The 20,336-nt window shown below is 43.0% G+C and overlaps 3 protein-coding genes across 3 annotated transcripts; all 3 read left to right on the forward strand.

Annotated features, from left to right (window-relative positions):
• The first annotated feature begins 1,297 nt into the window (after positions 1 to 1,297).
• LOC115196177 (splicing factor YJU2) lies at positions 1,298 to 4,535 on the forward strand. Its single transcript, XM_029756807.1, has 8 exons — positions 1,298 to 1,450; positions 1,901 to 2,001; positions 2,105 to 2,249; positions 2,362 to 2,496; positions 2,617 to 2,798; positions 2,913 to 3,060; positions 3,147 to 3,318; positions 4,004 to 4,535. The coding sequence occupies exons 1-8, from the start codon at positions 1,427 to 1,429 to the stop codon at positions 4,126 to 4,128; spliced, it is 1,032 nt and encodes a 343-aa protein (XP_029612667.1). The 5' UTR covers positions 1,298 to 1,426; the 3' UTR covers positions 4,129 to 4,535.
• Positions 4,536 to 7,430: 2,895 nt separating this feature from the next.
• On the forward strand, positions 7,431 to 11,280 carry LOC115196163 (SH2 domain-containing adapter protein F). The gene is made up of 9 exons (XM_029756782.1): positions 7,431 to 7,794; positions 8,480 to 8,726; positions 8,935 to 9,036; positions 9,196 to 9,448; positions 9,569 to 9,732; positions 9,801 to 9,906; positions 10,249 to 10,420; positions 10,538 to 10,657; positions 10,805 to 11,280. The coding sequence occupies exons 2-9, from the start codon at positions 8,484 to 8,486 to the stop codon at positions 10,989 to 10,991; spliced, it is 1,347 nt and encodes a 448-aa protein (XP_029612642.1). The 5' UTR covers positions 7,431 to 7,794; positions 8,480 to 8,483; the 3' UTR covers positions 10,992 to 11,280.
• Positions 11,281 to 15,072: 3,792 nt separating this feature from the next.
• LOC115195143 (testicular haploid expressed gene protein-like) lies at positions 15,073 to 16,763 on the forward strand. The gene is made up of 5 exons (XM_029754950.1): positions 15,073 to 15,134; positions 15,702 to 15,720; positions 15,980 to 16,109; positions 16,307 to 16,506; positions 16,589 to 16,763. The coding sequence occupies exons 1-5, from the start codon at positions 15,073 to 15,075 to the stop codon at positions 16,628 to 16,630; spliced, it is 453 nt and encodes a 150-aa protein (XP_029610810.1). The 3' UTR covers positions 16,631 to 16,763.
• The last annotated feature ends 3,573 nt before the right edge of the window (positions 16,764 to 20,336 follow it).

Below are 20,336 nucleotides of genomic sequence, written 5' to 3' on the forward strand. Positions count from 1 at the left end.
GTTAACATGGAAATCTATGTTAACTTTGGTAATTCATACTTTTACAAACGTACTCATATAAAATATCATTTATTTCTTTATTTTCTTATTATCCATTCATTTCTAGGTTAGACCAGGGCTCTCCAACCCTGTTACTGGAGAGCTACCGTCATGTAGGTTTTCACTCCAACCCCTCTTGTAAATAACCTGATTCAGTTTATCAACCAACTAATTAATTTAATCAGGTCCATATGGTTCAAGAGAGAAGCATTTTAATCTACAATGTAATATGTATGTAAAATGTATGTATATGTAGCAAAAAAAAGCTGTAACAAAAACTAAGATATTTGTCCTCCAAAGAGGTTAAAAAAAATCGAAATAAAAAAATAAACAATGACATAGTTTGCAATTAACTCTTCAACTGCCACCAGTATGGCCAAAACATTTACATTTAGATTGTGAAAATATTTTTAAAAATTCATGCTGAAATTCTCCTATTGGGGCTCCCACAGTGACGCAGTGGTCTAAGGCACTGCATCTCAGTGCTTGAGGTGTCACTACAGACACCCTGGTTTGATTCCAGGCTGTATCACAACCGGCCATGATTGAGAGTCCCATAGGGCGGCGCACAATTGGCCCAACGTCCGGGTTTGGCCAGTGTATGCCGTCATTGTAAATAAGAATTTGTTCATAACTGACTTGCCTAGTTAAATAAAGGTAAAATAAATACAAAATTGACCAAGCATATGAATTAATTTTATTGCTGTAAAAAAACACTCTGGAAAATGTTTCAGTTGCTCATTAGCTTTCATGCTATAATATGAGATCTCATACTGAGGAGACATCCTAAAGTTATCCTGTATGAAATAAAGGCCTTATCACAATGAGCCATTTAAAAGATCTTCAGGTCTGTTTTTATTCACTGCTATAAACAACGTATATTGTAGCAATCCTCGCTAATGAGCCACCTTACAATTCCCACCAAGTAACCCTACTTGATTGACTTTCACGCCAGCAACTCGGGTTCTATTCCCGTTCCATCAATTCACAAAATTATTTTATTATGTTTTTTTTTGTGGATGTCATTCTGAAATGATCTCTTGTGATGGCAAATTTAATCCATAATTTATCATATTGCTGTGATGCAGATCAATGTTGACACTCTATTCCTTAGATACTGTGGTAGGGACTCAACCCCACTTTCATGGACACAATCATTGTTTTAAATTAAAATATAAATCATAAAACGATATTTATAGATTGAGTAATATTAAATGCGTGCTTTCTACATGAGCGACATTTATTGTGAAGACTGGACCTAGACCGGAAGTTATTGTCTTCTCTTCTCAAATCGCATTAACAGCAAGCTAGCGATCTGTTTAGCTAACATTATCACAGTTTATCCTTCCATTTCGTTGCTAAACTTAGCTTTTATTTCCAATTAAGAATGTCAGAAAGAAAAGTGTTAAATGTAAGTACAATTATTGTTTACTATGTCTTGATTTATTCTCGATTCGCTGAAAACGGGCAGTTGTTTAGCGATTGCAATGTTTGCTAGCTAGCAGCAAGCGGCGTGTTAGCCAGGCTTGGCCATTGAAGCAAACACTTTTCTATGCTTATCATGATGACACCTAGTTACACAATAGTAGTAGTTAGCTCAGTACGCTTAGCTAGCTATATAGCTAGTAGTCGTACTCATTGTAACTAACTAGCTATGTTTCCTGACTATCTTTGCTTATGAGGATATACTGATTAGAGTAGGCTCCCACTGTAAACTTTGAACGTTTTCATCTCTTTATGTGAATTGTTTGTCTATTTATTTTATGTTTTACTCTCGTTGTAGCTAATGACTGATAAAGGCAATGTGAATCAGATATTTTGTAGTTAAATTACACTGCTGACTGTGCTCGCTCTCCTGTAGAAATACTACCCGCCAGACTTCGACCCGGCTAAAATACCCAAACTCAAGCTCCCTAAAGACAGGCAGTATGTGGTCCGGCTGATGGCTCCCTTCAACATGAGGTATGTCAACACTCTACAACTCTGCCCTGAAACAGGTACCATGAGGTGTGAGTGAGTGAATGAATGCATGTGTGTGCTCTGTCCCTGCATGTGTGCCTTGCAGGTGTAAGACTTGTGGGGAGTACATTTACAAGGGGAAGAAGTTCAACGCCCGTAAGGAGACTGTGATGAATGAGCTCTACATGGGACTGCCCATCTTCCGCTTCTACATCAAGTGTACAAGATGCCTGGCTGAGATCACCTTTAAGGTAAATCTGTTTCCGCATGTGTGTACTCACCCAGTGTTTGTCTGAAGACAGATCCATAAAACACAAACATCTTAGAACGTGTGTGTACTCACCCAGTGTGTGTTGTCTATAGACTGATCCGGAGAACACAGACTATGCCATGGAACACGGTGCCACAAGGAACTTTCAGGCGGAGAAACTTCTAGAGGAGGAAGAGAAGAAAATAACTAAGGACAGAGAGGAGGAAGAGTTGAACAACCCTATGAAGGTATATCTCTAGAAACAGTGCTGGAGAACCTGACAGACTGATGATATGTTCTCTACCAGGTTTCTAGAGAACAGTACTGATGTTGTGTTGAAGAGCCGTACTGGTGATGTTCTGTTCTAGGTGTTGGAGAACCGTACACGGGACTCTAAGATGGAGATGGAGGTTCTGGAGAATCTTCAGGAGCTCAAGGAGTTGAACCAGAGACAGGCTTCGGTGGACTTTGAAGGAATGCTGGGAACATACAAAGAGCTGGAGCAGAGGACCAAAGAGCAGGAGAAGGAGGAGGACGAGAGGGAGACACGGTGAGTACAGACAGAGGGAGATTGGTGAGAAGAAAGAGGGAAATTGTTAAGCAATTATTTTGAGAAATGGTGCAAGTATAGCAAAATAACAAAATGGTTGTGTATGTGTTACAGGGAGATGCTAGAGAGAGCTCTAGTGAAGAGGTTAAGAGACTCTGACTCTGACTCAGACCAGGATAGTGAGAGCAGCAGCAGACCAAAGAAACCCAGCACAGACAGACCTACTGACATCCTCACCACAGACAGACTCACTGACCCACAGGTAACACACACAGACCAAATACACACAGGCCTCACAATACATGTTAACCAACATGCCTACATATGTCCTGTGTGTTGTTTCTGCAGGGCCTGTCAGTGGGGGGGATGAAGAAGGCCAAGGTGGAGAGCTGGGAGAGAAGTGTGGGGGGGCTGGGAGGTGGAGGGGTACTGGGAACACTGGTGGTGAGGAAGAAACCAACGACCTCTGTCCCCAAACCTGGTACCACAGTAACTCCTGCAGGCGCTAACACACAGACAGGTGAGCTATGGAGGCTTTGACAGAAGCTGCAATATGGAAATGACTTCGTATACACTGGGGTGATTTCCTGCTTAAGGCGTCCGCATGCTTCAGTTCAGCAGGCGCCTAGCTGAACTAGTGTGCTTGCATACTCCTTTAAAAGACCTTCGCTTGAAAAACGAGAAAAAAATCTGTAATAGTACTTTGTGCATTTTGAGACATTGTAGCCAGTGTTCACTTCCTCAAAATAGAACTCAAGAAATCTGGCATACTTTAAAAAACTTTTTTTTTACTTTTTCTCCACAATTTCGTGATATCCAATTGGTAGTTAGTCTTGTCCCATCGCTGCAGCTCCCGTATGGACTTGGGAGAGGCGAAGGTCGAGAGTCATGCGTCCTCTGAAACACGACCCCGCCGAGCCACACTGCTCGCTGAACCCGGAAATCCAGCCGCACCAATGTGTCGGAGGAAACATCGTACAGCTGGCGACCGAAGTAATTTTTGCCAAGGAGATGTTAGTCGTGCAATTTGACATCTAACTAAGATGTCTGGTGCAGTATTTCTCAATGAAAAAATTTGCATAAAAAAACGAGTCGTCTCTCGTTGAATGACAACAGACTTTATTGAAGAATCTCTACTGTTGACCAATCACTGACGAAGGGGTGTAGACTTTGTCATTCTAATCTTGGTACTTCCTGCTTTGCAGTTTCAAAGGCAGCTGCTACCGTACCGACGGAGGCTACTAAGCCAATCACAGCACAGAATGGGTCGTCGTCGCTCAGCCTCCTGGGGGCGTATTCCGACAGTGATGACAGCAACAACAGTGAATGAGAGAGAGGCTGGTGATGCTTTGGCTAATCAAAATGCTCAGTCAGTGTCTGAACTTTGATATGGAAATGTGTTGATATGTTGTTGGGCAATTCACCTGTTCCACACAACCCAGAACAGTTTTGGATTTTGAAGATCACAACACAAGGATGGTTATTAGGTGTAAGAAAGGGGTAAGCAATTTGATGCCTGTGATGATTTTAAAACTACTGTATTTGTTTGAGTATATAGGAGAGTTAACAGGCTGAATTGTATCATCCTGTTTTGTGACCCCTACCCCCAATGTAATTAGTTTTCACCTGTGATTTTTGAAAATATATTTTGAAATGTCCATCTACCAACTACCCTCCAACTTTGTAAAGGTGTAAGTCATGTTTTGGCTTTTCATTAAATACTTATTTTCCTCTAAATCAGTGGTTCTCTAAATTATTTCTTGCACTGTGGCACATTCTAAACTATTTTCTCTTGGGTGTGGAGGTTGTACATGTAGACCTGTGTTGCAGATAAACATTTGTATTTCTATTTTTGTTTAACCTTTATTTATCTAGGCAAGTCAGTTAAGAACAAATTCTTATTTACAAAGACGGCCTAGGAACAGTGGGTTAACTGCCTTGTTCAGGGGCAGAAAGAGAGATTTTTACCTTGTCAGCTCAGGGATTCGATCTAGCAACCTTTTGGTTACTGGCCCAACACTAACCACTAGGCTACCTGCCACAAAGAAGAGAGTTTACTTGATAACTGCATCTACACACAACTTTACCCAAAGACCTCAATTCTCTGCTGTAGTAGGCTGCTTTTGTGAGTTTAGAACATGAAATCAATATGACAGAAGCCGTTAACTTTTCCTAAAATGCTCCTTGATTGAACTTCAAGTTATCACACTAAATTGGCTACTAAATAGGCACTGGTGTGGACTTGACTCAACAACAATCGAGTGATTGTAACAATGGCAACAACAAAAAAACTGCTCTCTCTCGCACACAGTCCAGTCATACTCTCCGCTTGTCCTGGGGAACTAGTCAATTTAATGTCCTCTTTCTCTTCCACCTCATCTGGCATGAAAAATTAGATTTGGCCCCTGTCCAATGCTATACAGCACGTCAACTCTCTGCCTTTACATTCATTGTGACATGCTTGCATAGTGCCGTGGCTCTGACGTGGTTGGGGCGGTTCAAATGTATTGCTGCAAAGACAGCCTGCATTAAATATTATAAATGTAAGCCAAAGTTTTTTTTTTGTCAGTAAGAAAAATATTAAATGTTGGCCCATTCTCAGTTTCGCTCACACATCACTATGTGGTAAAGATCTCTGAGCCCGAGCCTCACACTGATTGGCATGATGAAGATGATTCTGGTCCAGTAGGAGTGACATTTTTGGAGAAAGTGGACCGCTGCCTTTTGGCTGACCCATATGTGGTTTCTGGTTGGGTGAAAATGGAATTGGGTCCTCCTGAATCAGTGAAGGTAACCAGAAGTGGACTTGTGATTTTTTTGGTGTGTTTCTGCCACCCAGAGGGAGCTGGGGATAAGACGTTACGTGTTTTGCTCTAAGAAACGGTGCCGTTGAAAGGAGTGATTACTGGGATAAGGGTGGAGGTGAAGCAACTGTAATAGATTCCCAGTGTCTGTGACACCTGCCGTGTGGTGCAACAGAAGAGTCACTGTCTGTCCTTTTTGAGTTTTAATTCTGAGTCGTTACCCCCAAGAGGTTTAATTGATACACAACTTTATAGGGTTAGGGTTAAGGTTCCCACATGGCCATATTTCCATGTTACAGCTCTTGTTTACGAAAAACAGATGACAGAGCGGACTACCTGTGCTAATTAGCTATTTGTGTCTCCGAACACCTGTGTGTCAACAGAAGACAGACGCCACAAATGTGTTTTCACTGAAAATTACTGTCAGCTGCAACCGTGTTAAAGAAACTGCTTTTAAACACAGCAAGGTGACCGGGGTACAATGGTATGGTTCAACAGTACAAATACAGCCTACACCCTTAGGGTTCTTGGAACTCAAAATGGCCCATCAAAAGGTTCTTCCAAGAACCCCATAGGAAGTTGGGTTCATGGTGGAACCTCCTTACTTGGTGGGGGTTCTTGCAGGTTTGTCCCTTGTATGATCTAAATTGATATTGTTTTATGATGATACCACCTATCTTTACACATGTGCAAATCTTTCTAAAACAGAAAATGGACACAATTCAATGGATATCAATCAACAAAGAGGTAAGAATATGTAGGCTATAAGAAAATGCTAAATGTAAAATAAAATAACTTTTGATAATGCTTTTCATACACATACCTTGTCTATAATGTAGAGGCCTATGGGATATTCATTGAAGAGGTAAGGGAGGAGGATGGTAAATGTGATCTGCATAACATACCAATACCAATTGGCATACCTTTGTATGCCTCCTCGTCTGTATACCTACAGACACAAAAGTGTGCATTTCACTGTACCCTGCAATTACAAATGCGACCCTGTGCGTGTGACTAATAAAATAATCTAATCTATCTGGTTAAAACAGTGGACAGTAAGTGTATATTTAGCATTTGTGATATTATTTTGATGTAATATGAAAGTAGAGGGATTTATGTTTCTAGAACAATACTGCAATTGAGAATCAATTCACGTTTAGACGGAGTATTTGTCTGTTTTGCCTTCCAGAGCCAATTCACCAATTCAACAGAAAATGTAAGGTCCTTGGACTAATGAGTAACATTAGGCTCCTTTAGTCCAATTTAGGGCTAACTGTAGGGGTGCTCATGTTACTGGGGATCAGAAGTGTCCAGTGCCAGAGAGGCAGGTTGAAGTTGCCATGTTCAGAGTTGTACAGAAGGTGTCTTATGCTGAGGCAGTGAAGAAAGTAGAGGAAGATGTGTCAAGGGTAAAGGATCCTAAAAGGCTCCAGGTGAGTTGTATAATGTTGCCAGTACAGAGTGATAGGCCTATGAATGAAATGTGTTTCAGTAAGGTTGGCTTTTTAGTGTTTATTGCTATGGTTGTCAACTGTCCTGCAGGAATAGAATGTAAAATCACAGAAAATAGGTGGCAGCTGCAGAGAAGTACTTGGGTTTACGAGATTTTACTGCAGAAGAGTAGTAGTGAATGGTAGTGTTCTGTCCACCCAGTCCGTCTGTCTGGTATAGGATCAGATAGGTTCAAAATAGTGAAATGGGGTGGTGGGTTTTTAATGAGTGAAGGGTTGTTTGGCAATACTTTGTATGCAAAGTATAATGGATTTATACTCCAGTCCATTTGGTGGCGGTAATGGGCCATTAATATTGGATGCCAACCCCCGTTAAATCCCACCGAATAATACTTTTTTTGTAGCTAGCTAACCCTTCTTATTATAGCTCAGTGAGCTAACCATTTCTGACTAAAATATTCGAATTAGTTAGCTAGATAGAAATTGAAACGTTAGCCAACTAGCTAGCTACCTTGGCAAATGAAATAATATTTTACAAAATGCATTTAATCTTTGTTTTAAACTGACTGACGTAGCGTAGTTAATTTACGTTGGTGGCAGGCAAACTTGTTTTCTTCAGCTCAAGCGGAGGGAAGTTAACAAGCTAACGTTAGCTAGCTACAATGAAATTTCTGTGAATTCATGGGGGGAGGACACACAATTAAAACGTCATTGGCCAACGACCCCGATTTCCATCAAAACGTAAGTATTGACAGTGTATCGTTTTTATATTATGCAAATAATAAGCTGCATAGCTAACGTTAGCTAGTTAACGTTGTCTTCAATGTTGCACCAAACATGACTAACTAGCTAACATCAGCTGATTATAGCTAGCCAGCCAGCCAATAGCCAAACATTCGTAGGTAGATCCCTGACTAGCTTGTCTGTCGCTTTCCAGATTCAAACGAAATATAGCCTTCTTGTAAATATCTGGAAATACAGTACTAGGCTACCCTGGGGCGGTAGGGTAGCCTAGCGGTTAGAGCCTTGGTCTAGCAATCGAAAGGTTGCAAGTTCAAATTCCCGAGCTGACAAGGTACAAATCGGTCGTTCTGCCCCTGAACAAGGCAGTTAACCCACTGTTCCTAGGCCGTCATTGAAAGTAAGAATTTGTTCTTAACTGACCTGCCTAGTTAAATAAAAAATAAAATATCTAGCCAGCTAACAAACAGTTAGTACTCTCTCAAACGTTAGTTTGATGAATGCTTTCCAGTTCAGCTATGGAATCAGTAAAAACATGGAATCAGTAAAAACAACACACACTGGCATTCAGTAATGCCAGTGTGTGTTGTTTTTACTGATTCCATTGTCACGGTAAGCACATTATTGGAAGTGTTGACAGTGTTAGTTAGATATGTAATATTCTGCTTTATTCTCCTTCCCTCAGACCCATGGCAAAGTGGTTAAAGGACTACCTGAACTTTGGCAGCCGTCGTGACGCCCCCCAGCCGCCGCGTCCTGACTACACAGAGAGTGAGATCCTGAGGGCCTACAGAGCCCAGAAAGACCTGGACTTTGAAGACCCCTACCAGAGCGCAGAGAAACCACAAAATGGCTGCTACGGTGGCTGCAGGGGGACAGTAAGCCTGCATGCGTTTCCCGCCTTTGCTTCTGACCTTCCCAACGATGCAGAGGTGGGCAATGTTATATCTTATAGTACATGAAGAAGTTGTGTTATGACCGTGTTATTACAGCAGAGGAGGCTGGTTGGCGGAGATATAGGAGGACTGATTAAATGTAATTGCTGGAATGCGATGGCTCTAACAGTATCAAACACATGGCTTTACAGGTGTTATGACCATGTTATTACAGGTCTTTAAAGGTTTTGATAATGTATTCCAGGTGAAGGTGGTGTCTCCCAAACACAGGCTGATCAAGGTGGACTCTCAGGAGTTCAGTCGCAGTAAGGTCCCCCTTAGCCCCGTCACCATCCAACAAGAACCGGTATGGAATGACAGTTGTTGTTTTTGTTGTTGATCCTCTCCCTCTTTCATGTTCTTTGTATCCACACGATTCTCCTCATTTATGGCTTTGACTCTTTAGTATATATATTTTTTACCCTTTTCCCTCACTATCCCACCCACCCTCCATCACTTTCTCTAGGTGCTTCCCTCTGCTCCTACAGCAGTAGGGGACTCCGACACCGACTACTCAGACCCATTTGATGCCAGACCAGTTCCTCGGCTTAGAGCAGATTGGGAGCCTAACCCTAGCCCACACCTTACCTTGGACCTCAGCCCTATCACCAGTCCTACCGTGGTAGCCTTCAGCCCTAACCCTATCCTAGATCTCAATCTCCGTCCAGGGCACAGCAGCAGCTACATGGAACCCTTTGAAGCCCAGAGGGTCATCACAGGTCGGCTCCTTTTAGCTGTTGCCTACACACCCACACCTTGGACTTCACGCCTGGCTGTCTAAAATGACTGACGTACTGAGATGCATAGACTTATAGTTAATTTATTGATTGTGTGTGTAGAGCTCCAACAGGGCCCAGAGCGGGGCCGGCCAGGAGTGGGCAGTGGAAGGTCAGGGGTTGGGATCGGAGATCAACTCTATGATGACCCCTACGATGGGACTCGACATCGCCACTGGGGGGCGCCACCGCAGCAGCAGGGGAGAGAGTTCCTCAGGGACGAACCGGTAACAATCTTCTTCTTCTTCTCTGTTTTGATTTCATCATGCTCCTACATCCTCTCTTCCTCTTCCAGAGAGAGGTCAGAGAGAGCAGGCTGCCCCAGGACGATGAGAGACCAGCAGAGGAGTACGACCAGCCCTGGGAATGGAAGAAGGACAACATCTCCAAAGCTCTAGCAGGTAGATATCAAATAGAGGACAGCATAACTGAATTGTTGGGCTCTAAAATACATCATCTCTAAAGCTCTAGCAAGTAGACCAGTGCTCTGATCTGTTCTGGTGTAGGAGGCACTCAGTAGATGCTGCAGTTTTACATTTTAGCCATTTAGCCGACGCTCTTAACCAGAGTGATTTACAGGAGCAATTAGGGTTCAGTACCTTGCTCAAGGGCACATTTTTTCACCTAGTCTGCTCGGGATTCTAACCAGTGACCTTTCGGTAACTGGCTCAACACTCTTAACTGCTAAGCTACCTGTTGCCCAGGTATTTAAGTAGTTGGCTAATAAAACTCTCCATTTGTAGTGAAGTTTGAGGGGGCAGAGTGGGAGAAGTCGTTAGCCCAGTCAGACCAGGCCAGACTACCCAGGACCAGCCCCACAGCCCCAGGGGGCGTAGCCAGCCTTCGGAGGCCTGGTGACACCACCCCTATCCTGGGTGAGAGAGTGGACCCCTGCCTGCCCCTGGAGAGACAGGTGTAAGTTCCTTCCCTCAACCGCTGACTCTCAGGATAATTCAAGAAGCTCCCCCTGGCCGTGTGTCACACTGTTTTGTGTCCCTTGCTATGCGCCAGACACTAATGTCCCCCTTGCAGGTGGTACCACGGTTCTGTGAGTCGTGCGGAGGCAGAGACTCTACTGACGTTGTGCAAAGAGAGTTCCTACCTGGTGAGGAAGAGCCAGGCCTGCTCACAAGACTACTCTCTCTCCCTCAGGTACCTTTTACACGCTCTCCCTCTCTCATTCTAATGTTCTACATTATTCCAATCACATCATAAATCTGTTTTCCATATTTATCTAGGCCCTAATAAGGTGTTAAGGATTTTATAACGCTGATCTCTATTTCACTCTCTCTTTTTCAGGAGTTGTCAGGGCTTCATGCATATGAAGTTCACTCGGAGTTCAGAGAGTCGTTACGTCCTGGGAGAGAACAGTCCTCCATTCTCCTCTGTACCAGAGGTCATCCACTACTACACCATGCACAAACTACCTATCAGAGGAGCTGAACACCTGTCTCTGCTCTACCCTGTCATAGTACAGACCCTCTGACCCTTCTCTACTCATTAGCTGCATCCCAACTGGCACCCTATTCCCTATGTAGTGCACTACTTTAGTGCACTCTGATCAAAAGTAGTGCACTATATAGGCAATAGAGTGGGACACGGCTATTTATGATACTATTACTAATACAGAAGGTGCTGTCATCTGCGGAGATGCTAACATGGCTGCTGTGGAACTGTGTGATGTTATTCTTAGAGCATCAACATGGTTCTGGTGGAAACCACAATGGTTAAACTATTACAGTTGAAGTCGGAAGTTTACATATACCTTAGCCAAATACATTTAAACTCAGTTTTTCACAATTCCTGACATTTAATCCTAGTAAAAATGCCCTGTCTTAGGTCAGTTAGGATCACCACTTTATTTTAAGAATGTGAAATGTAAAAATAATAGTAGAGAATGATTAATTTCTTTCACCACATTCCCAGTGGGTCAGAAGTTTACATACACTCAATTAGTATTTGGTAACATTGCCTTTAAATTGTTTAACTTGGGTCAAACGTTTTGGGTAGCCTTCCACAAGCTTCCCACAATAAGTTGGGTGAATTGACAGAACTGGCGTAACTGAGTCAGGTTTGTAGGCCTCCTTGCTCGCACACGCTTTTTCAGTTCTGCCCACAAATTTTCTATAGGATTGAGGTCAGGGCTTTGTGATGGCCACTCCAATACCTTGACTTTGTTGTCCTTAAGCCATTTTGCCACAACTTTGGAAGTATGCTTGGGGTCATTGTCCATTTGGAAGGCCCATTTGCGACCAAGCTTTTACTTCCTGACAGATTTCTTGAGATGTCGCTTCAATATATCCACATAATTTCCCTGCCTCATGATGCCATCTATTTTGTGAAGTGCACCAGTCCCTCCTGCAGCAAAGCACCCCCACAACATGATGCTGCCATCCCCGTGCTTCACGGTTGGGATGGTGTTCTTCGGCTTGCAAGCATCCCCCTTTTTCCTCCAAATATAATGTCGATATAGGACTCATTTTACTGTGGATATAGATACTTTTGTACCTGTTTCCTCCAGTATCTTCACAAGGTCTGTTTGTACAGATGAACATGGTACCTTCAGGCGTTTGGAAATTGCTCCCAAGGATGAACCAGACTTGTGGAGGTCTACAATTTTTTTTTCCTGAGGTCTTGGCTGATTTCTTTTCATTTTCCCATGATGTCAAGGAAAGAGGCACTGAGTTTGAAGGTAGGCCTTGAAATACATCCACAGGTACACCTCCAATTGACTCAAATGATGTCAATTAGCCTATCAGAAGCTTCTAAAGCATGACATCATTTTCTGGAATTTTCCAAGCTATTTAAAGGCACAGTCAACTTGGTGTATGTGAACTTCTGACCCACTGGAATTGTGATACAGTGAATTATAAGTGAAATAATGTCTGAAACAATTGTTGGAAAAATTACTTGTCATGCACAAGGTAGATGTCCTAACCAACTTGCCAAAACTATAGTTTGTTAACAAGACATTTGTGAAGTGGTTGAAAAGAGTTTTAATGACTCCAACCTAAGTGTATGTAAACTTCCGACTTCAACTGTATCTGGCCAAAGGCAAATGCTGTAACAGAGCAGGTTGCTGTATGTCAATAGAATATTATCGATCATCCGTATGGCATATTGATTAGCTAGCTGTACCAGGGTGGGAGTTTCATCCAATAGTGTTATACAGTAGAATGCTACATCGCTATAGTGGAAAGCTATTATAGAAATGTGTGCTTGAAAGCTATTTCAGTACTTTATATGTATGATTGCTGGGGTTATACACCTGAGTGTACAAAATATTAGGAACACCTTCCTGATATTGAGTTGCACCCCCTTTTGCCCTCAGAACAGCCTCAGTTCGCCGGGTCATGGACTACAAGGTGTCGAAAAGCGTTCCACAGGGATACTGGCCCATGTTGACTCCAATGCTTCCCACAGATGTCAAGTTGGCTGGATGTCCTTTGAGTGGTGGACCATTCTTGATACACACAGGAAACTGTTGCATGTGAAAAACCCAGCAGCGTTGCAGTTCTTGACACTCAAACCGGAGCGCCTACTACCATTCCCCGTTCAAAGGCACTTCAATATTTTGTCTTGCCCGTTCACCCTCTGAATGGTTCCCACACAATTCATGTCTGAATTGTCTCAAGACTTAAAAATCCTCCTTTTGTCTCCTCCCCTTCATAGACACAGGTGACGTCAATAAGGGATTATAGCTTTCACCTAGTCAGTATGTGATGGGAAGAGCAGGTGTTCCTAATGTTTTGTACACTCAATGTAGTTGTGTGTTAAAGTGTGAATGTTTTTTGGACTTTGATCATGAAAGCTAAAGAATAATAGGTAGGTTTGTTACTGTGGTGCTGTTTGTAAGATTTTCCCATGTTCTATGAAAATAAAGTGTAATTTTGTTTAAAAAAAAACTGTTGAAAGTCTAACCACATATACACAGGTAGAGGGAAGGGATAAGGGTTGTTAAGATAAATATATTTGCTACTTTCCATTGTCCATACTAATATCATTGCTACGTTCTAATTGGTATGCGTTTAAGTTGGAATTGCAAGAGAAACCGAAAAAGTACCAGCACGTGCATTCAATAATGTCTTCATTATGAAAGCCTTTCACTTCACAGTGCGTGACATGACGGATGATATAGATACTGGCGTCACCATAACAACCACCAGGCGTCAGTATCAGCGCAAGCAAGGATAAACATCAAGGGTGTGTTCGTAAATTCACTTTGGCTAGTTATTTTGGGTGTTCGTAAATTCAATCTGGAGTGCCAGAGTGCGCTCATACTGCATCTGGGCGTTCATAAATTTGTTTCGCTCTCGGAGCGTTCAGACAGGACACTGGATGCTTTGGCTAGCAGTCAAGTACCCAAGCTAACTGACTATAATTGGCTAGATTGCTTGCTACTTCCAGATACAAATGAAAGAACACCTCACTCTAAGCATGTTACTCGCCATAGCAGAGCAGAATGTTTTTTTTTTCATTTTATCTAGAGCGTTTGTGACTAACTGCTGCTGGCAACAATTTCAGTTTTTTTTTGCCAACGTCTACCGACCGGGAATATTCAATGGGTGTTATACATCAGTTATTTAGTGCTTTGGCACTAACGAGAGTGCTCTGAAATTGGACTAGATAGCCCTTATGCACCCGAGAGTGCTCTGAAATCTGAGTTGATTGCCACAGTGAATATACAAGCGCACCCCTACTCCGATTTCAGTACCTGAGCGCAGAATAACTAGCGAATGAATTTATGAACGCACAACATCTGTTGAATATTACAGGTATCAGGAAATGTCGGCAAAAAAAACGTTTTTAAATTGTTGCCAGCAGCACAGTTACAGTCACCAACTCTCTAGATGACATGAGAACAGTTTAACCTGCTCTGCTAAGGCGAGAGAGAGAACTACATTTACGAACGCACTCAGGCACTCCAGAGCGAATTTACGAACACACACCAAGTTGATCGGGAGGCAGCGGCAGGTAGGCGACGTGATAAAATAACGTGATAATGTGTGCACATTTTTTGAGCTGCTAATCGTGGATATTGCGTTTACTTTATAAAAACGTATCTGATTAATACGGTGTACTCATGAACTGACTCACTAGCCTATGTTATCTTTGTTCAAGGTGAATATTTCCTACTGTAGTAGTAAATAAAGTTGTTGGCAACTTGGCATCCAGTGCATAGTTGACAGCATATTTGAGAGAAAGTTCAAATGATTGTCTTACTAGTGGTCACGTCAGCTCTTATGTCATGTTTATGCCATTGTTAGGCTATTTCCATGTCTCCCACTGAAGAAAAGGTGTGTGTACTGTGTTCAGAGACATTTAAAGGACATTTTAAAGGAAAATACAATAAACCAGTGGAGGCTGCTGAGGGGAGCAAGGCACATAATAATGGCTGGAAAGGAGCTAATGGAATGGCATCTTACACATGGAACCCATATTTGATACCATTCCACCTATTCCGCTCCAGCCATTACCACGAGCCCGTCCTCCCCAATTAAGGTGCCACCAACCTCCTGTGCAATAAACAGTCATTTTTGTGTTATGCTTCAGCAACTCACGTATTCATGGCTACCCGGATGGTGCAACTCGCTCAGCCCAAACCCAACCTGCTCCGATTCCCCGACCGGTACTGCCACACAAACACACACACAGACTGACTGACTGATTATTTTCCTTCCAGATGGTCAGTCTACTGGCTAGATGAACTCCCACCTGAAAGAAATGGCTCCACCACCACGTTGGGTAAGATCACCCCACTCTCTTTCTGTCCCTTTTCACTCTCTCTTTCTGTCTCTATTTATTTGTTATTTATTTGACCTTTATTTAACTAGGCAAGTCAGTTAGGAACAAATTATTATTTTCAATGACGGATTAGGAACAGTGGGTTAACTGCCTTGTTCAGGGGCAGAACGACAGATTTTTACCTTGTCAGCTCGGGGATTCGATCTTGCAACCTTTCGGTTACTAGCCCAGCGCTCTATGATGTTTGTGTTGTGGATAATTTTCTTTATCACCTTTTTAATGTTATTGTTTTTGTTGTAGAGTTGACGCCCCACTGGTCCCAGCTGTGTGGCAGGAAGCGGCTTAATTCTGTGTTTGAACAGAGCAGGTAACACTTCATAATGTTGTACAGTATGTTAATGATGTGTATAATGCACGATGACTCTTGATGACTCTCCTCCTCCCTTTCCAGGTCATCTCCCCAATGGGAGGTCAGTGTAGCAGCTTTGAGTGCCTATCCATCCAATAGATTAGATTGTGTTGTCTGGCTTTGCCCCGCCTCCCCACCGTAGGCTGGGAACCTGACCGCCCCCTACTGGCCTCCGTGAGCACCACACACACACACACACACACACACACACCTCAATGTATAACCCTCTCTATCTGTGTCGCTCTGCATATATCTATCTGTCTTGTGTTTTCTCTCTCTCTTTCTCTCTGTCTCTTTATTTTAATATATTTTTTTAGCAGACTGCAGTAGCCAGTCCTAGGGTCTGCCAGTTGGCCTGTCCCAAGTGGAGGCAGGGTCTCTATTCGCCCAAGACCTCACTGGCACCCCCTCACCCAGCTGCAACCTCCTCCCGACTACAGCTCCTCGCCAGTAAGACACTTAGGATACCTCGTATTTACCTCAGACAGTAACGTTTAGTAACGGCCACCCAACTACATTGCAATGTAAATGTGGTGTTCGTTTTTAGCCTGAAAATTGTCGCTACTCTATCTACATCTGACTCGCACACACTCTCTCCATTACTCTCTGTCTCCTTCCACCTCCCCACCACACCTCCCCTCTCCCAGTCCCTAAGTCTGACCACCCCCAGTATGCCCAGGACCGTCCAGTCAGCTGGCCAGTGCCGGGGCCAGTGAGGAAGGCAGTAGCCAGTGAGAGGGTGCAGGTCCTTTCACAGCCCAACCAGCGGAAGGCGCTGTTCCAAGGCTACAACCCGTACACGGTTACCCTAGCTGCACGCTCTGCTAGCGCCTCGCCGCGCCTACAGGTGAGCTGTGTTTCTCTCATTTACTCATTTATGTAAATAATTTAATAAAAATGTCATTAGTTTCTCTGTTTGTTTGTTACAGGAGCTTTGTCTGCCCATGCCACGGAAATGCAAGGGCAAATAGACGAATGCATCTCATCTCACACCTCTACAGTACCTCCGGCTGCCTCTTCTTCAGATACTCTGTCTCCTGTACAGCATGTCTATGTCCCTGATCACCACTGCTCCATAATAAAGACCCTCTATGATATCATTGACACATGTTGCTGGGTCTTTGTTCTGGTCCAACGGGACCACTGGCTTTAGAAGGTGGATTGTTTAGTGCTGTGACGTTCAACAGCGGGCTGTTCATTCAACTGAAGTGACTTTTACTATCACCAAAGGGGAGTTGTCACGGACCTAGAACATTACAACGCACATTACATACATGAAGCGAAAACCACCTGAATGTAAAAGTGTACCTTATATATATTTTAGTGTGTAATTGTAGTATGTGACAGATGTAGGAAACCTGAAAAAGGATGTAATATATTTAATGAATATTCCCTCTCCTGTTAACCCTCTACTGAACATACAGTTGAAGTCGGAAGTTTACATACACCTAGGTTGGAGTCATTAACTTGTTTTTGGTGTCTTCCCTGTGGCTCAGTTGGCAGAGCATGGTGTTTGCAACGCCAGCATGGTGTGTGCAACGCCAGGGTTGTGGGTTCGATTCCCACGGGGTTGCTCTGGATAAGAGTGTCTGCTAAATGACTAAAATGTAAAAAATGTTTTTCAACCACTCCACAAATTTCTTGTTAACAAACTATAGTTTTGGCAAGTCGGTTAGGACGTCTACTTGGTGCATGACACAAGTAATTTTTCCAACAATTGTTTACAGACAGATTATTTAACTTATAATTCACTGTATCACAATTCCAGTGGGTCAGAAGTTTACATACACTAAGTTGACTATGCCTTATAACAGCTTGGAAAGTTCCAGAAAATTATGTCATGGATTTAGAAGCCTCTGATAGGCTAATTGACATAATTTGAGTCAATTAGAGGTGTACCTGTGGATGTATTTCAAGGCCTACATTCAAAATCAGTGCCTCTTTGATTGACATCATGGGAAAATCAAAAGATTTCAGCCAAGACCTCAGAAAAAAATTGTAGACCACAAGTCTGGTTCATCCTTGGGAGCAACTTACAAACGCCTGAAGGTACCACATTCATCTGTACAAACAATAGTATGCAAGTATAAACACCATGGGACCACGCAGCCGCCATTCCGCTCAGGAAGGAGATGCATTCTGTCTCTTAGAGATGAATGTACTTGGGTGCGAAAAGTGCAAATCAATCCCAGAACAACAGCAAAGGACCTTGTGAAGATGCTGGAGGAAACAGGTACAAAAGTATCTATAGCCACAGTAAAACGAGTCCTATATCAACATGACCTGAAAGGCCGCTCAGCAAGGAAGAAGCCACTGCTCCAAAACCGCCATAAAAAAGCCAAACCACGGTTTGCAACTGCACATGGGGACAAATATCGTACTTTTTGGAGAAATGTCCTCTGGTCTGATGAAACAAAAATATAACTGTTTGGCCATAATGACCATCATTATGTCTGGAGGAAAAAGGGGGAGGCTTGCAAGCCGAAGAACACCATCCCAACCGTGAATCACGGGGAGGCAGCATCATGTTGTGGGGGTGCTTTGCTGAAGGAGGAACTGGTGCACTTCACAAAATAGATGGCATCATGAGGAAGGGAAATTATGTGGAAATATTGAAGCAACATCTCAAGACATCAGTCAGGAAGTTAAAGCTTGGTCGCAAATGGGTCTTCCAAATGGACAGTGACCCCAAGCATACTTCCAAGTTGTGGCAAAATGGCTTAAGGACAACAAAGTCAAGGTATTGGAGTGGCCATCACAAAGCCCTGACCTCAATCCTATAGAAAATGTGTGGGCAGAACTGAAAAAGCATGTGCGAGCAAGGAGGCCTGCAAACCTGACTCAATTATACCAGTTCTGTCAGGAGGAATGGGCCAAAATTCACCCAACTTATTGTGGGAAGCTTGTGGAAGGCCACCTGAAACGTTTGACCCAAGTTAAACAATTCAAAGGCAATGCTACCAAATACTAATTGAGTGTATGTAAACTTCTGACCCAGTGGGAATGTGATGAAAGAAACAAAATCAGAAATAAATCATTCTCTACTATTATTCTGACATTTCACATTCTTAAAATAAAGTGGTGATCCTAACTGACCTAAGACAGGGAATTTTTACTAGGATTACATGTCAGGAATTGTGAAAAACTGAGTTTAAATGTATTTGGCTAAGGTATATGTAAACTTCCGACTTCAACTGTTGTTGCCCTCAGGCAACAGAAAACCATTTTGCGCCTTACAACCTCCCATGTGAATTGTTTTAAATTCAACAATCCGATGAGGCGGGATAATGTATCAATTTGGACAGGGAACTTCTTTCAGGAAACAGAACAAAAACACATGTGAACACATGGTAAGATACATTTCATTTTTTTACCCCTTTTTCTCCCAGTTTCATGGTATCCAATTGGTAGTTAAAGTCTTGTCTCGTCGCTACAACTCCCATACAAACTCAGGAGAGGCAAAGGTCGAGAGTCCTCCAAAACACAACCCAACTAGGCTGCACTGCTTCTTGACACAATGCCCACTTAACCCAGAAGCCAGCCACACCAATGTGTCAGAGGAAACACTGTAAATCTGGCAACCATGTCAGCATGCACTGTGCCCGGCCCGCCACAGGAGTCGATAGTGCACGATGGGAGAAGGACATCCCTGCCGGCCAAACCCTCCCCTAGCCCAGACGACACTGGGCCAATTGTGCGCCGCCCCATGGGTTTACCGGTCGTGGCCGGCTCCCGACAGAGCCTAGACTCAAACCCAGAATCTCTAGTGGCACAGCTAGCACTGCGATGCAGTACCTTAGACCACTGCGCCACTCGGGAGGCCCAGATACATTTCATTCTTTTGCATGTTTAAAGCTGCAACGTAACTTTTTGGGCAACCCAACAAAATGCACATAGAAATATGAGTTATAGATCTGCCATTCTCATTGAAAGCAAGTCTAAGAAGCAGTATATCTGTTCTATGTGCAATATTTCTATGCTTTCCGTTTTTAAGTTGAGTTTTTCCATCTTTTACTTTGCAGTTCGGCTACTTTTCATTGCAATATCATGCTCAATGAAAGACATGTAATTTGATGTAAAATTATGGCCTTGGTCAATGTTTTTTCCAACATAACCACTGACGTTTACAGGCAATGGACACAGGGACATTGTTGAGCAAAGGGAGCCTAATGGATCAGTTGGATCATACCGTCTGATAGTGAGGACAGTCAGCTTGAGGACAGTGACAGTGAAGAAGAATGGACCCCAGAATCTGGTTGGATAGGCAGTGAAATACTAGGTTATGCCCAACTTGTATTTTCTTAGGAAAAGAGTGCTTGTTTCTCCTATATTTCACTTAATACATGTTCTGTATCTGATTTCCCTTTGTGTTTTAGCCTACCTTTATGGCACAGCGTTGCCCTGAGGCAACAAAAACGATTACTAATTTATGCTGCAATAGTTTATGTGTCGTGGGGCTAGGGTCAGTCTGTTAAATCTGAAGTATTTCTCTTGTCTTATCCGGTGTCCTGTGTGAATTTAAGTATGCTCCCTCTAATTCTCTAATTCTCTCTCTGTCTCTCTTTCTCTCTTCTTTCGGAGGACCTGAGCCCTAGGACCATGCCTCAGGACTACTTGGCCTGATGACTCCTTGCTGTCCCCAGTACACCTGGTCGTGCTGCTGCTCCAGTTTCAACT

This window comes from Salmo trutta, chromosome 6 (genome assembly GCF_901001165.1).
Source record: "Salmo trutta chromosome 6, fSalTru1.1, whole genome shotgun sequence".
In the NCBI taxonomy this organism is placed as follows: Eukaryota; Metazoa; Chordata; class Actinopteri; order Salmoniformes; family Salmonidae; genus Salmo; species Salmo trutta.